Genomic DNA, 15,623 nt, shown 5'->3' on the forward strand with positions numbered 1-15,623 from the left:
ACCACCAGTATTACCACCAGTATTACCATCAGTATTACCACCAGTATTACCACCTGTATTACCACCAGTATTACCACCTATATTACCACCAGTATTACCACCAGTATTACCATCAGTATTACCACCAGTATCACCACCTGTATTACCAGGAGTATTACCACCAGTATCACCACCTGTATTACCAGGAGTATTACCACCAGTATTACCACCAGTATTACCAGGAGTATTACCACCTGTATTACCACCAGTATTACCACCAGTATCACCACCTGTATTACCAGGAGTATTACCACCAGTATTACCACCAGTATTACCACCAGTATCACCAGGAGTATTACCACCTGTATTACCAGGAGTATCACCACCAGTATTACCACCAGTATTACCAGGAGTATCACCACCAGTATCACCACCAGTATTACCACCAGTATTACCACCAGTATTACCACCAGTATTACCACCAGTATCACCACCAGTATTACCACCAGTATCACCACCTGTATTACCAGGAGTATTACCACCAGTATAACCACCTGTATTACCACCAGTATCACCACCTGTATTACCAGGAGTATTACCACCAGTATTACCACCAGTATTACCATCAGTATTACCACCTGTATTACCACCAGTATTACCACCAGTATTAGCACCTGTATTACCACCAGGTATTACCACCAGTAATACCAGGAGTATTACCAGGAGTATTACCACCTGTATTACCACCAGTATTACCAGGAGTATTACCACCTGTATTACCACCAGTATTACCATATTTTACCACCAGTATTACCAGGAGTATTACCATCAGTATTACCACCAGTATTACCACCAGTATTACCACCAGTATCACCACCAGTATTACCACCAGTGTTACCAGGAGTATTACCATCAGTATTACCATCAGTATTACCACCAGTATTACCACCAGTATTACCAGGAGTATTACCATCAGTATTACCACCAGTATTACCACCAGTATTACCACCTGTATTACCACCAGTATTACCACCAGTATTACCAGGAGTATTACCACCAGTATTACCACCAGTATTACCACCAGTATTACCACCAGTATTACCACCAGTATTACCATCAGTATTACCACCAGTATCACCACCAGTATTACCACCAGTATTACCACCAGTATTACCAGTATTACCACCAGTATTACCACCAGTATTACCACCTATATTACCACCAGTATTACCACCAGTATTACCATCAGTATTACCACCAGTATCACCACCAGTATTACCACCAGTATTACCACCAGTATTACCACCTATATTACCAGGAGTATTACCACCAGTATTACCACCAGTATTACCACCAGTATTACCACCAGTATTACCACCAGTATTACCACCTGTATTACCAGGAGTATTACCACCAGTATCACCACCTGTATTACCACCAGTATCACCACCTGTATTACCAGGAGTATTACCACCTGTATTACCACCAGTATTACCAGGAGTATTACCACCTGTATTACCACCAGTATCACCACCTGTATTACCAGGAGTATTACCACCAGTATTACCACCAGTATTACCACCAGTATTACCAGGAGTATCACCACCAGTATTACCACCAGTATTACCAGGAGTATCACCACCAGTATCACCACCAGTATCACCACCTGTATTACCAGGAGTATTACCACCAGTATTACCACCAGTATCACCACCAGTATTACCACCAGTATTACCACCAGTATTACCACCAGTATCACCACCTGTATTACCAGGAGTATTACCACCAGTATTACCACCAGTATCACCACCAGTATTACCACCAGTATTACCACCAGTATCACCACCAGTATTACCACCAGTATCACCACCAGTATCACCACCAGTATTACCACCAGTATTACCACCAGTATTACCACCAGTATCACCACCAGTATTACCACCAGTATTACCACCAGTATCACCACCAGTATTACCACCAGTATCACCACCAGTATTACCACCAGTATTACCACCAGTATTACCACCAGTATCACCACCAGTATTACCACCAGTATTACCACCAGTATCACCACCAGTATTACCACCAGTATCACCACCTGTATTACCAGGAGTATTACCACCAGGCATTACCACCAGTATTACCACCAGTATTACCACCAGTATCACCACCTGTATTACCACCACCTGTATTACCACCAGGCATTACCACCACCACCAGGAGTATTACCAGGAGTATTACCACCTGTATTACCACCAGTATTACCAGGAGTATTACCACCTGTATTACCACCAGTATTACCATCAATTTTACCACCAGTATTACCAGTATTACCACCAGTATTACCACCAGTATCACCACCTGTATTACCAGGAGTATTACCACCAGTATTACCAGGAGTATTACCACCAGTATAACCACCTGTATTACCACCAGTATCACCACCTGTATTACCAGGAGTATTACCACCAGTATTACCAGGAGTATTACCACCTGTATTACCACCTGTATTACCACCAGTATTACCACCAGTATTACCACCAGTATTACCACCAGTATTACCACCAGTATTACCATCAGTATTACCACCAGTATCACCACCTGTATTACCAGGAGTATTACCACCTAGTATTACCACCAGTATTACCACCAGTATTACCATCAGTATTACCACCAGTATCACCACCTGTATTACCAGGAGTATTACCACCAGTATCACCACCTGTATTACCAGGAGTATTACCACCTGTATTACCACCAGTATTACCAGGAGTATTACCACCTGTATTACCACCAGTATTACCACCAGTATCACCACCTGTATTACCAGGAGTATTACCACCAGTATTACCACCAGTATTACCACCAGTATCACCACCTGTATTACCAGGAGTATCACCACCAGTATTACCACCAGTATTACCAGGAGTATCACCACCAGTATCACCACCAGTATCACCACCAGTATTACCACCAGTATTACCACCAGTATTACCACCAGTATCACCACCAGTATTACCACCAGTATCACCACCTGTATTACCAGGAGTATTACCACCAGTATCACCACCTGTATTACCACCAGTATCACCACCTGTATTACCAGGAGTATTACCACCTGTATTACCACCAGTATTACCAGGAGTATTACCACCTGAATTACCACCAGTATTACCACCAGTATTAGCACCTGTATTACCACCAGGCATTACCACCAGTAATACCAGGAGTATTACCAGGAGTATTACCACCTGTATTACCACCAGTATTACCAGGAGTATTACCACCTGTATTACCACCAGTATTACCATCAATTTTACCACCAGTATTACCAGGAGTATTACCATCAGTATTACCACCAGTATTACCACCAGTATTACCACCAGTATCACCACCAGTATTACCACCAGTGTTACCAGGAGTATTACCATCAGTATTACCATCAGTATTACCACCAGTATTACCACCAGTATTACCAGGAGTATTACCATCAGTATTACCACCAGTATTACCACCAGTGTTACTAGGAGTATTACCACCTGTATTACCACCAGTATTACCACCATTATTAGCACCTGTATTACCACCAGTATTACCAGGAGTATTACCACCAGTATTACCAGGAGTATTACCACCAGTATTACCACCAGTATTACCACCAGTATTACCTCCAGTATTACCACCTGTATTACCACCAGTATTACCACCAGTATTACCACCAGTATTACCACCAGTATTACCACCAGTATTACCAGGAGTATTACCACCAGTATTACCACCAGTATTACCACCAGTATTACCACCAGTATTACCATCAGTATTACCATCAGTATTACCACCAGTATCACCACCAGTATCACCACCAGTATCACCACCAGTATTACCACCAGTATCACCACCAGTATTACCACCAGTGTTACTAGGAGTTTTACCACCAGTATTACCACCAGTATGGCCACCAGTATTACCACCAGTGTTACTAGGAGTTTTACCACCAGTATTACCACCAGTATGACCACCAGTATTACCACCAGTATTACCACCAGTGTTACTAGGAGTTTTACCACCAGTATTACCACCAGTATGACCACCAGTATTACCACCAGTGTTACTAGGAGTTTTACCACCAGTGTTACCAGGAGTATTACCAGGAGTTTTACCACCAGTATTACCAGGAGTTTTACCACCAGTGTTACCAGGAGTTTTACCACCAGTGTTACCAGGATGGACAGCAATGCTGGCTACTGTCATTTATATAAGAGCTTTTGTTGTTGGCCTGCTGTTTGGAACTACAATGCCTTTCTGTCTGTATATTTGTCTGTGTGTCTGTATGTGTGTGTGAGTAAGGACGTGTAGCCTATATCAGTGAGTGTGTGTGAGTAAGGACGTGTAGCCTATATCAGTGAGTGTGTGTGAGTAAGGACGTGTAGCCTATATGAGTGAGTTCATAATTATGCTTCTTTCTCCCTCCACTCCTCTTCCTCCTCCCCCTTTCCTCCTCCTCTCCCTTTCCTCCTCCTCTCCACTCCTCCTCCTCTCCTCTCCTCCCCCTCCTCGTCTCCCCCTCCTCCTGTTCTCCACTTCTCCCCCTCCTCCTCTCCTCTCCCCCTCCCCTTCTCCCCCTCCTCTCCCCCTCCTTCTCCCCATCCACCAATCCTCCTCCTCTTCCCCTCTCCTTATCCCCATCCACCTCTCCTCCTCTCCTCCTCTCCTTCTCCCCATCCACCTCTCCTCCCTCCTCCTCCTCTCCCCCTCCTCCCCCTCCTCCTCGCCTCCTCCTCCCCATCCACCTCTTCTCCTCCCCACCTCCCCCTCACCTCCTCCCTCCCCCTCCTCCTCCTCACCTCCTCCTCTCCCCCTCTCCTTCTCCCACCCACCTCTCCTCCTCCTCTCCCCCTCTCCTTCTCCCCATCCACCTCTCCTCCTCCTTCTCCCCATCCACCTCTCCTCCTCCTCTCCCCCTCTCCTTCTCCCCATCCACCTCTCCTCCCCACCTCCTCCTCACCTCCTCCTCTCCCCCTCTCCGTCTCCCCATCCAACTCTCCTCCTCTTCTCCCCCTCTCCTTCTCCCCATCCACCTCTCCTCCTCACCTCCTCCTCTCCCCCTCTCCTCCCCATCCACCTCTCCTCCTCCTCTCCCCTCTCCTTCTCCCCCATCCACCTCCCCTCCTCCTCTCCTCCTCCTCCTCCTCCCCCTCCTCCTCGCCTCCTCCTCCCCATCCACCTCTCCTCCTCCTCTCCCCCTCTCCTTTCCCCATCCACCTCTCCTCCCTCCCCACCTCCTCCTCACCTCCTCCTCACCTCCTCCCTCCCCCTCCTCCTCCCTCCCCTCCTCCTCCTCCCCTCCTCCTCCTCCTCCCCTCCTCCCCACCTCCTCCTCACCTCCCTCCTCTCCCCCTCTCCTTCTCCCCATCCACCTCTCCTCCTCCTTCTCCCCATACACCTCTCCTCCTCTCCTCCTCCTTCTCCCCATCCACCTCTCCTCCTCCTCTCCCCCCCCTCTCCCCATCCACCTCTCCTCCTCCCCTCCTCCCCACCTCCTCCTCACCTCCTCCTCTCCCCCTCTCCCTCCCCATCCACCTCTCCTCCTCCTCTCCCCCTCTCCTTCTCCCCCCATCCTCCCTCTCCCCATCCACCTCTCCTCCTCTCCTCCTTCTCCTCACCTCCTCCTCTCCCCCTCTCCTTCTCCCCATCCACCTCCCCTCCTCCTCTCCCCCTCCTCCACCTCTCCTCCTCTTCTCCCCCCCCTCCTCCTCCTCTTCCAGGCGGTGTTAGAGTCTACCTGGCCCTCCAGTACCAGAGGAGGTTACTTCATGTGGATGAAGCTGAGGAACGTGGTTATGGGTGTGGCTCAGTTCAAACAGGCGCTACGCAAACAGCAGCCTCCACCCACTCAGAGCCCTCTGTCAGGTAACCATGACGATGCACCCCGCGCTCCTTCTCTCAGAGTGCCGGGCTTAGGCTGTGATAGTAAAGTGCTGTGAGCTTAACACGTTGTGATGTTATTGTGAGGTTGTGCATATGCTTCTTTATGAAATGTGTTGGTTTGGATCTGATGCTACGCGTCAGTGTAATAGTGGATGTGTCTGAAAGAACAATGCTACGCGTCAGTGTAATAGTGGATGTGTCTGAAAGAACAATGCTACGCGTCAGTGTAATAGTGGATGTGTCTGAAAGAACAATGCTAAGCGTCAGTGTAATAGTGGATGTGTCTGAAAGAACAATGCTAAGCGTCAGTGTAATAGTGGATGTGTCTGAAAGAACAATGCTACGTGTCAGTGTAATAGTGGATGTGTCTGAAAGAACAATGCTAAGCGTCAGTGTAATAGTGGATGTGTCTGAAAGAACAATGCTACGTGTCAGTGTAATAGTGGATGTGTCTGAAAGAACAATGTGAGAGGTGTCTGTTGTTTCTAACACATATTACATACATCCCACAATACATCATTCATCACATTAGATAAAACACATTCAGTAGAACCCTTCAGATCACAATACATGAAATATACACTCCCCCTGTACACCCTTTGAGGTGTGGTGCTGTGTGGTGCTGTGTGGTGCTGTGTGGTGCTGTGTGGTGCTGTGTGGTGCTGTCTGGTGCTGTGTGGTGCTGTGTGGTGCTGTCTGGTGCTGTCTGTGCTGTGTGGTGTGTGGTGCTGTCTGGTGCTGTGTGGTGCTGTGTGGTGCTGTCTGGTGCTGTGTGGTGCTGTGTGGTGCTGTGTGGTGCTGTGTGGTGCTGTGTGGTGCTGTCTGGTGCTGTCTGGTGTTGTGTGGTGCTGTCTGGTGCTGTGTGGTGCTGTGTGGTGCTGTGTGGTGCTGTCTGGTGCTGTGTGGTGCTGTGTGGTGCTGTGTGGTGCTGTGTGGTGCTGTGTGGTGCTGTCTGGTGCTGTGTGGTGCTGTCTGGTGCTGTGTGGTGCTGTCTGGTGCTGTGTGGTGCTGTCTGGTGCTGTGTGGTGCTGTGTGGTGCTGTGTGGTGCTGTGTGGTGCTGTCTGGTGCTGTCTGGTGCTTTGGTGCTGTCTGGTGCTGTGTGGTGCTGTCTGGTGCTGTGTGGTGCTGTCTGGTGCTGTGTGGTGCTGTCTGGTGCTGTGTGGTGTGTGGTGCTGTGTGGTGCTGTCTGGTGCTGTGCTGGTGCTGTCTGGTGCTGTGTGGTGCTGTGTGGTGCTGTGTGGTGCTGTGTGGTGCTGTCTGGTGCTGTGTGGTGTTGTGTGGTGCTGTGTGGTGCTGTCTGGTGTTGTGTGGTGCTGTCTGGTGTTGTGGTGCTGTGTGGTGCTGTGTGGTGCTGTCTGGTGCTGTCTGGTGCTGTGTGGTGCTGTGTGGTGCTGTGTGGTGCTGTCTGGTGCTGTGTGGTGCTGTCTGGTGCTGTGTGGTGCTGTGTGGTGCTGGTGTGTGGTGCTGTCTGGTGCTGTCTGGTGCTGTGTGGTGCTGTCTGGTGCTGTGTGGTGCTGTCTGGTGTTGTGTGGTGCTGTCTGGTGTGTGGTGCTGTGTGGTGCTGTGTGGTGCTGTCTGGTGCTGTGTGGTGCTGTGTGGTGCTGTCTGGTGCTGTGTGGTGCTGTCTGGTGTTGTGTGGTGCTGTGTGGTGCTGTGTGGTGCTGTGTGGTGCTGTGTGGTGCTGTCTGGTGCTGTGTGGTGCTGTCTGGTGCTGTGTGGTGCTGTGTGGTGCTGTGTGGTGCTGTGTGGTGCTGTCTGGTGCTGTGTGGTGCTGTCTGGTGCTGTGTGGTGCTGTGGTGCTGTCTGGTGCTGTGTGGTGCTGTCTGGTGCTGTGTGGTGCTGTCTGGTGCTGTGTGGTGCTGTCTGGTGCTGTGTGCTGTCTGGTGCTGTGTGCTGTCTGGTGCTGTGTGGTGCTGCTGGTGCTGTGTGGTGCTGTCTGGTGTTGTGGTGCTGTCTGGTGCTGTGTGGTTCTGTCTGGTGCTGTGTGGTTCTGTCTGGTGCTGTGTGGTGCTGTCTGGTGCTGTGTGGTGCTGTGTGGTGCTGTCTGGTGTTGTGTGGTGCTGTCTGGTGCTGTGTGGTGCTGTCTGGTGTTGTGGTGCTGTGTGGTGCTGGTGCTGTAAAACACTGTCTGGTCCTGTGTGGTTCTGTCTGGTGTTGTGTGGTTCTGTCTGGTGTTCTGGTGCTTTGGTGCTGTCTGGTGCTGTCTGGTGTGGTGCTGTGGTGCTGTCTGGTGTGGTGCTGGTGTTATCTGGTGCTGTTTGATGCTGTTTGATGCTGTCTGGTGCTGTGTGGTGCTGTGTGGTGCTGTCTGGTGCTGTTTGATGCTGTCTGGTGCTGTGTGGTGCTGTCTGGCAAAACTTAGAATAATCAAATAAAAAGTTCCTCAATCTTCTCTCCGTGTGCAGTGAACTTGTATTGTATTGTAGTCATCTAGTGACCTATAAAACACTGTAGTCCTCTAGTGACCTATAAAACACTGTAGTCCTCTAGTGACCTATACAACACTGTAGTCCTCTAGTGACCTATAAAACACTGTAGTCCTCTAGTGACCTATAAAACACTGTAGTCCTCTAGTGCCCTATAAAACACTGTAGTCCTCTAGTGACCTATAAAACACTGTAGTCCTCTAGTGACCTATAAAACACTGTAGTCCTCTAGTGACCTATAAAACACTGTAGTCCTCTAGTGACCTATAAAACACTGTAGTCCTAGTGACCTATAAAACACTAGTCCTCTAGTGACCTGTAGTCCTCTAGTGACCTATAAAACACTGTAGTCCTCTAGTGACCTATAAAACACTGTAGTCCTCTAGTGACCTATAAAACACTGTAGTCCTCTAGTGACCTATAAAACACTGTAGTCCTCTAGTGACCTATAAAACACTAGTCCTCTAGTGATCTGTAGTCCTCTAGTGACCTATAAAACACTGTAGTCCTCTAGTGACCTATAAAACACTGTAGTCCTCTAGTGACCTATAAAACACTGTAGTCCTCTAGTGACCTATAAAACACTGTAGTCCTCTAGTGACCTATAAAACACTAGTCCTAGTGACCTATAAAACACTAGTCCTCTAGTGACCTATAAAACACTGTAGTCCTCTAGTGACCTATAAAACACTGTAGTCCTCTAGTGACCTATAAAACACTGTAGTCCTCTAGTGACCTATAAAACACTGTAGTCCTCTAGTGATCTGTAGTCCTCTAGTGACCTATAAAACACTGTAGTCCTCTAGTGACCTATAAAACACTGTAGTCCTCTAGTGACCTATAAAACACTGTAGTCCTCTAGTGACCTATAAAACACTGTAGTCCTCTAGTGACCTATAAAACACTGTAGTCCTCTAGTGACCTATAAAACACTGTAGTCCTCTAGTGACCTATAAAACACTGTAGTCCTCTAGTGACCTATAAAACACTGTAGTCCTCTAGTGACCTATAAAACACTGTAGTCCTCTAGTGACCTATAAAACACTGTAGTCCTCTAGTGACCTATAAAACACTAGTCCTCTAGTGACCTGTAGTCCTCTAGTGACCTATAAAACACTGTAGTCCTCTAGTGACCTATAAAACACTGTAGTCCTCTAGTGACCTATAAAACACTGTAGTCCTCTAGTGACCTATAAAACACTGTAGTCCTCTAGTGACCTATAAAACACTGTAGTCCTCTAGTGACCTATAAAACACTGTAGTCCTCTAGTGACCTATAAAAAACACTGTAGTCCTCTAGTGACCTATAAAACACTGTAGTCCTCTAGTGACCTATAAAACACTGTAGTCCTCTAGTGACCTATAAAACACTGTAGTCCTCTAGTGACCTATAAAACACTGTAGTCCTCTAGTGACCTATAAAACACTAGTCCTCTAGTGATCTGTAGTCCTCTAGTGACCTATAAAACACTGTAGTCCTCTAGTGACCTATAAAACACTGTAGTCATCTAGTGACCTATAAAACACTGTAGTCCTCTAGTGACCTATAAAACACTGTAGTCCTCTAGTGACCTATAAAACACTGTAGTCCTCTAGTGACCTGTAAAACACTGTTGCTTCAATTCACTGTGGCCCACTAGGATCTGGGTTAAAGATGTCCTCACACACACACACACACACACACACACACACACACACACACACACACACACACACACACACACACACACACACACACACACACACACACACACAGTACAGTTCATAATATTTCAGTTGGTCTAAAGCCAGACGGCCCCATTTTGTGTTGACATCCAGACCATGGATCACTCCTTGCTGCACAGACACCTGTAGAGGAGTTCACTCACTTCACACACATCCCTCACATCCTTTTGGTTTTCACAGAAAGTTCCAATCCCTCACAGACAAATTGATTTAGGCTACATATTCCTCGCTGAAGAACCATCACAGAAAAAGTCATTCACCCCTTAATAATACTGACTCCCGCATGTGGAAGCGTAATCATCGCCTGACGCTAATTAGCATAACGCAACGGACATAAATATCCCTAGAAAATATTCCTATTCATGAAAATCACAAATGAAATATATTGAGACACAGCTTAGCCTTTTGTTAATCACCATGTCATCTCAGATTTTCAAAATATGCTTTACAGCCAAAGGTAGACAAGCATTTGTGTAAGTTTATCGATAGCCTAGCATAGCATTTTGTCCAGCTAGCAGCAGGTAACTTGGTCACGGAAATCAGAAAAGCAATCAAATTAAATCGTTTACCTTTGATGAGCTTCGGATGTTTTCACTCACGAGACTCCCAGTTTTAGATAGCAAATGTTCCTTTTTTCCAAAAATATAATTTTTGTAGGCGAAATAGCTCCCTTTATTCTTCACGTTTGGCTGAGAAATCGCCCGGAAATTGCAGTCACGAAAACGGCGAAAAATATTCCAAATTAGCTCCATAATATCGACAGAAACATGGCAAACGTTGTTTTATAATCCATCCTCAAGGTGTTTTTCAAATGTCTGTTCGATAATATATCCATCGGGACAATTAGTTTTTCAGTAGGACCGATTGGAGTAATGGCTACCTCTGTATTTTACTCGAGAATCTCTCTCGGAGCCACCATGTGACCACTTACGCAATGTAGCCGCCTACGGCTATTCTTCAACATAAATGCGTAAAACTACGTCACAATGCTGTAGACACCTTGGGGAATACGTAGAAAGCTGGTTGATAGCCCATTCACAGCTCAATAGGGACTCATTGGAACGCAGCGCTTTCAAAACATGGGGCACTTACGGATTGGATTTTTCTCAGGCTTTCGCCTGCAACATCAGTTCTGTTATACTCACAGACAATATCTTTACAGTTTTGGAAACGTTAGAGTGTTTTCTATCCTAAGCTGTCAATTATATGCATATTCTAGAATCTTCTTCTGACAAAATATCCCGTTTACTACGGGAACGTTTTCTTTCCAAAAATGAAAATACTGCCCCCTAGTCACAACAGGTTTTAACACCTTGTTTTTGAGGAGCCAAAATGGTGTCCAAGTTTCTCTTAATGCCTTGTTGTCTTTGGAGCAGATGGCAGCGACCTGGACGCTGTGAGTCACGGCAGCCTGGATAGCTCTGCCGACACGAACACGGCCGAGCAGGGCCCCTACGTCCCTGACTCCATCCAAGTAGACCCCACTGACGATAGGCATAGCACAGGTACACCCCAAAATGGCTGCCGACTAGGCCATCTTACTACGCCTTTTCTCAGTCTGACACGTCCTTTTTTTCTCCTCTCTCATTGGTTCCACACGGCCTCCCTCCACCGCCTCCCTCCTCTCTCATTGGTTCCACACGGCCTCCCTCTACCTCCTCCCTGCTCTCTCCCTCTTCCTTTCTGCCTGCTCCTTCCTTCCATCCTTCCTTTCTTCCTCTCTTCTTTCATGGCGTGTTTTTCCTCCTTCACTATGGTTGCTCTGCTGTCTCCTTCCCTAACTGCCCACTCCGTCCGTCCCTCCCTGCCTGTGCCTGTGCTGTGTGTGCCCGTGCATGCAGTCAGCCGCGGGGACTGGGGCGGTGTGGGGTCGGACACCCGGTCGGGTCACTCACACTGGGGGGGTTCTGACCTCCACTCCCCCCGCCACTCAGGTAAATCTATGAACTCTCTCTCTTTCACTATACCTCTCCCTGATACGCTGCCCCTTGCTCAGTGTCTCTCTTCCTCAATCTCTGTTTCTCTCTCTACCTCTCTCTCTGGCCCTCTCTCTCTTTCACTATACCTCTCCCTGATACGCTGCCCCTTGCTCAGTGTCTCTCTTCCTCAATCTCTGTTCTCTCTCTCTCTACCTCTCTCTCTGGCCCTCTCTCTCTTTCACTATACCCCTCCCTGATACGCTGCCCCTTGCTCAGTGTCTCTCTACCTCAATCTCTGTTTCTCTCTCTACCTCTCTCTCTGGCCCTCTCTCTTTCACTATACCTCTCCCTGATACGCTGCCCCTTGCTCAGTGTCTCTCTACCTCAATCTCTGTTTCTCTCTCTACCTCTCTCTCTGGCCCTCTCTCTCTTTCACTATACCTCTCCCTGATACGCTGCCCCTTGCTCAGTGTCTCTCTACCTCAATCTCTGTTTCTCTCTCTACCTCTCTCTCTGGCCCTCTCTCTCTTTCACTATACCTCTCCCTGATACGCTGCCCCTTGCTCAGTGTCTCTCTACCTCAATCTCTGTTTCTCTCTCTACCTCTCTCTCTGGCCCTCTCTCTCTTTCACTATACCTCTCCCTGATACGCTGCCCCTTGCTCAGTGTCTCTCTACCTCAATCTCTGTTTCTCTCTCTACCTCTCTCTCTGGCCCTCTCTCTCTTTCACTATACCTCTCCCTGATACGCTGCCCCTTGCTCAGTGTCTCTCTACCTCAATCTCTGTTTCTCTCTCTACCTCTCTCTCTGGCCCTCTCTCTCTTTCACTATACCTCTCCCTGATACGCTGCCCCTTGCTCAGTGTCTCTCTACCTCTCTCTCTCTGGCCCTCATTATCTGACCCTCTCTCTCTGGCTATCTTTCTCTTTGGCTCGCTCTATGTCTAGATCTGTCTCTATGTCTAGATCTGTCTCTATGTCTAGTTCTGTCTCTATGTCTAGTGCTGTCTCTAGTTCTGTCTCTATCTCTAGTTCTGTCTCTAGTTCTGTCTCTATCTCTAGTTCTGTCTCTATGTCTAGTTCTGCCTCTGTCTAGTTCTGTCTCTATCTCTAGTTCTGTCTCTGTCTAGTTCTGTCTCTATCTCTAGTTCTGTCTCTGTCTAGTTCTGTCTCTATGTCTAGTTCTGTCTCTGTCTCTATGTCTAGTGCTGTCTCTAGTTCTGTCTCTATCTCTAGTTCTGTCTCTATCTCTAGTTCTGTCTCTGTCTAGTTCTGTCTCTATGTCTCTATGTCTAGTGCTGTCTCTAGTTCTGTCTCTATCTCTAGTTCTGTCTCTATCTCTAGTTCTGTCTCTGTCTAGTTCTGTCTCTGTCTAGTTCTGTCTCTGTCTAGTTCTGTCTCTGTGTCTAGTTCTGTCTCTGTCTAGTTCTGTCTCTATCTCTAGTTCTGTCTCTGTCTAGTTCTGTCTCTGTCTAGTTCTGTCTCTATGTCTAGTTCTGTCTCTATCTCTAGTTCTGTCTCTAGTTCTGTCTCTATCTCTAGTTCTGTCTCTGTCTAGTTCTGTCTCTGTCTAGTTCTGTCTCTATCTCTAGTTCTGTCTCTGTCTAGTTCTGTCTCTGTGTCTAGTTCTGTCTCTGTCTAGTTCTGTCTCTATCTCTAGTTCTGTCTCTGTCTAGTTCTGTCTCTGTCTAGTTCTGTCTATCTCTAGTTATGTCTCTGTCTAGTTCTGTCTCTATGTCTAGTTCTGTCTCTGTCTAGTTCTGTCTCTATGTCTAGTTCTGTCTCTGTCTAGTTCTGTCTCTATGTCTAGTTCTGTCTCTATGTCTAGTTCTGTCTCTGTCTAGTTCTGTCTCTATGTCTAGTTCTGTCTCTATGTCTAGTTCTGTCTCTATGTCTAGTTCTGTCTATGTCTAGTTCTGTCTCTATGTCTAGTTCTGTCTCTATGTCTAGTTCTGTCTCTGTCTAGTTCTGTCTCTGTCTAGTTCTGTCTCTATGTCTAGTTCTGTCTCTATGTCTAGTTCTGTCTCTGTCTAGTTCTGTCTCTATGTCTAGTTCTGTCTCTGTCTCTAGTTCTGTCTCTATGTCTAGTTCTGTCTCTGTCTCTAGTTCTGTCTCTGTCTCTAGTTCTGTCTCTGTCTAGTTATGTCTCTGTTTAATTCTGTCTCTGTCTAGTTCTGTCTCTATGTCTAGTTCTGTCTCTAGTTCTGTCTCTCCTTCTCTCTCTGTGTCCACTCTTCACCTCCTCTACTGTGTCGTCTCTAGTTCTGTCTCTGTCTAGTTCTGTCTCTAGTTCTGTCTCTGTCTAGTTCTGTCTCTCCTCTCTCTCTCTGTCCACTCTTCACCTCCTCTACTGTGTCGTCTCTAGTTCTGTCTCTAGTTCTGTCTCTCCTTCTCTCTCTCTCTCTGTCCACTCTTCACCTCCTCTACTGTGTCGTCTCTAGTTCTGTCTCTATGTCTAGTTCTGTCTCTAGTTCTGTCTCTGTCTAGTTCTGTCTCTAGTTCTGTCTCTCCTCTCTCTCTCTGTCCACTCTTCACCTCCTCTACTGTGTCGTCTCTAGTTCTGTCTCTATGGCTAGTTCTGTCTCTAGTTCTGTCTCTGTCTAGTTCTGTCTCTAGTTCTGTCTCTCCTCTCTCTCTCTGTCCACTCTTCACCTCCTCTACTGTGTCGTCTCTAGTTCTGTCTCTAGTTCTGTCTCTATGTCTAGTTCTGTCTCTAGTTCTGTCTCTGTCTAGTTCTGTCTCTAGTTCTGTCTCTCTCTCTCTCTCTGTCCACTCTTCACCTCCTCTACTGTGTCGTCTCTAGTTCTGTCTCTCCTTCTCTCTCTCTCTCTGTCCACTCTTCACCTCCTCTACTGTGTCGTCTCTAGTTCTGTCTCTCCTTCTCTCTCTCTCTCTGTCCACTCTTCACCTCCTCTACTGTGTCGTCTAGTTCTGTCTCTCCTCTCTCTCTCTCTCTCTCTCTCTCTGTCCACTCTTCACCTCCTCTACTGTGTCGTCTCTAGTTCTGTCTCTAGTTCTGTCTCTCCTCTCTCTCTCTGTCCACTCTTCACCTCCTCTACTGTGTCGTCTCTAGTTCTGTCTCTCCTCTCTCTCTCTCTCTCTCTCTGTCCACTCTTCACCTCCTCTACTGTGTCATCTCTAGTTCTGTCTCTCCTTCTCTCTCTCTCTCTGTCCACTCTTCACCTCCTCTACTGTGTCGTCTCTAGTTCTGTCTCTCCTTCTCTCTCTCTCTCTGTCCACTCTTCACCTCCTCTACTGTGTCGTCTCTCTTCGTCTGAACTCCTCCTTTTTACTCATCTGTCTCTTTTTGAGGTTTTCCTCTCCTTCACTTTGAAAGCCACAGTTAACAATGTAGCAATTACAGAACAACATCCAAGGATGAAGGAATTTCATTTGGAATATAATGAATGGTTTTAGATCAGGGGTGTCAAACTCATTTTGGTCTTCGCCGATGTCCGGAGGGTTGCAATTAAAATTGGTTAAAAAAAAATGTCCTCAACATTTACAGGAAAATAGTCCCATATCCATCGCTGACCATTGAATGGGTTCGCTGACCAGTCTGTATGTTTGACACTCCTGGTTTAGATGATACAGATGACTACACTCCAGAAGTCTTTGAAAGCAGAGGTTCTGTGTTGTTGTTCAG

The 15,623-nt window shown here is 47.2% G+C and overlaps 1 protein-coding gene across 1 annotated transcript in view; it reads left to right on the forward strand.

Moving 5' to 3' along the window:
• Positions 1-15,623, forward strand: part of LOC124024150 (C-myc promoter-binding protein-like) — a gene marked incomplete at its 3' end in the record, with an annotated part of 100,696 nt that overhangs the window by 59,996 nt on the left and 25,077 nt on the right. The window contains 3 exon segments of the mRNA XM_046338147.1: positions 5,745-5,889; positions 11,436-11,564; positions 11,901-11,993. Coding sequence (XP_046194103.1) covers positions 5,745-5,889; positions 11,436-11,564; positions 11,901-11,993 — 367 coding nt within the window.

The sequence above is a fragment of the Oncorhynchus gorbuscha genome, unplaced genomic scaffold (genome assembly GCF_021184085.1).
Source record: "Oncorhynchus gorbuscha isolate QuinsamMale2020 ecotype Even-year unplaced genomic scaffold, OgorEven_v1.0 Un_scaffold_1747, whole genome shotgun sequence".
NCBI lineage: Eukaryota > Metazoa > Chordata > Actinopteri > Salmoniformes > Salmonidae > Oncorhynchus > Oncorhynchus gorbuscha.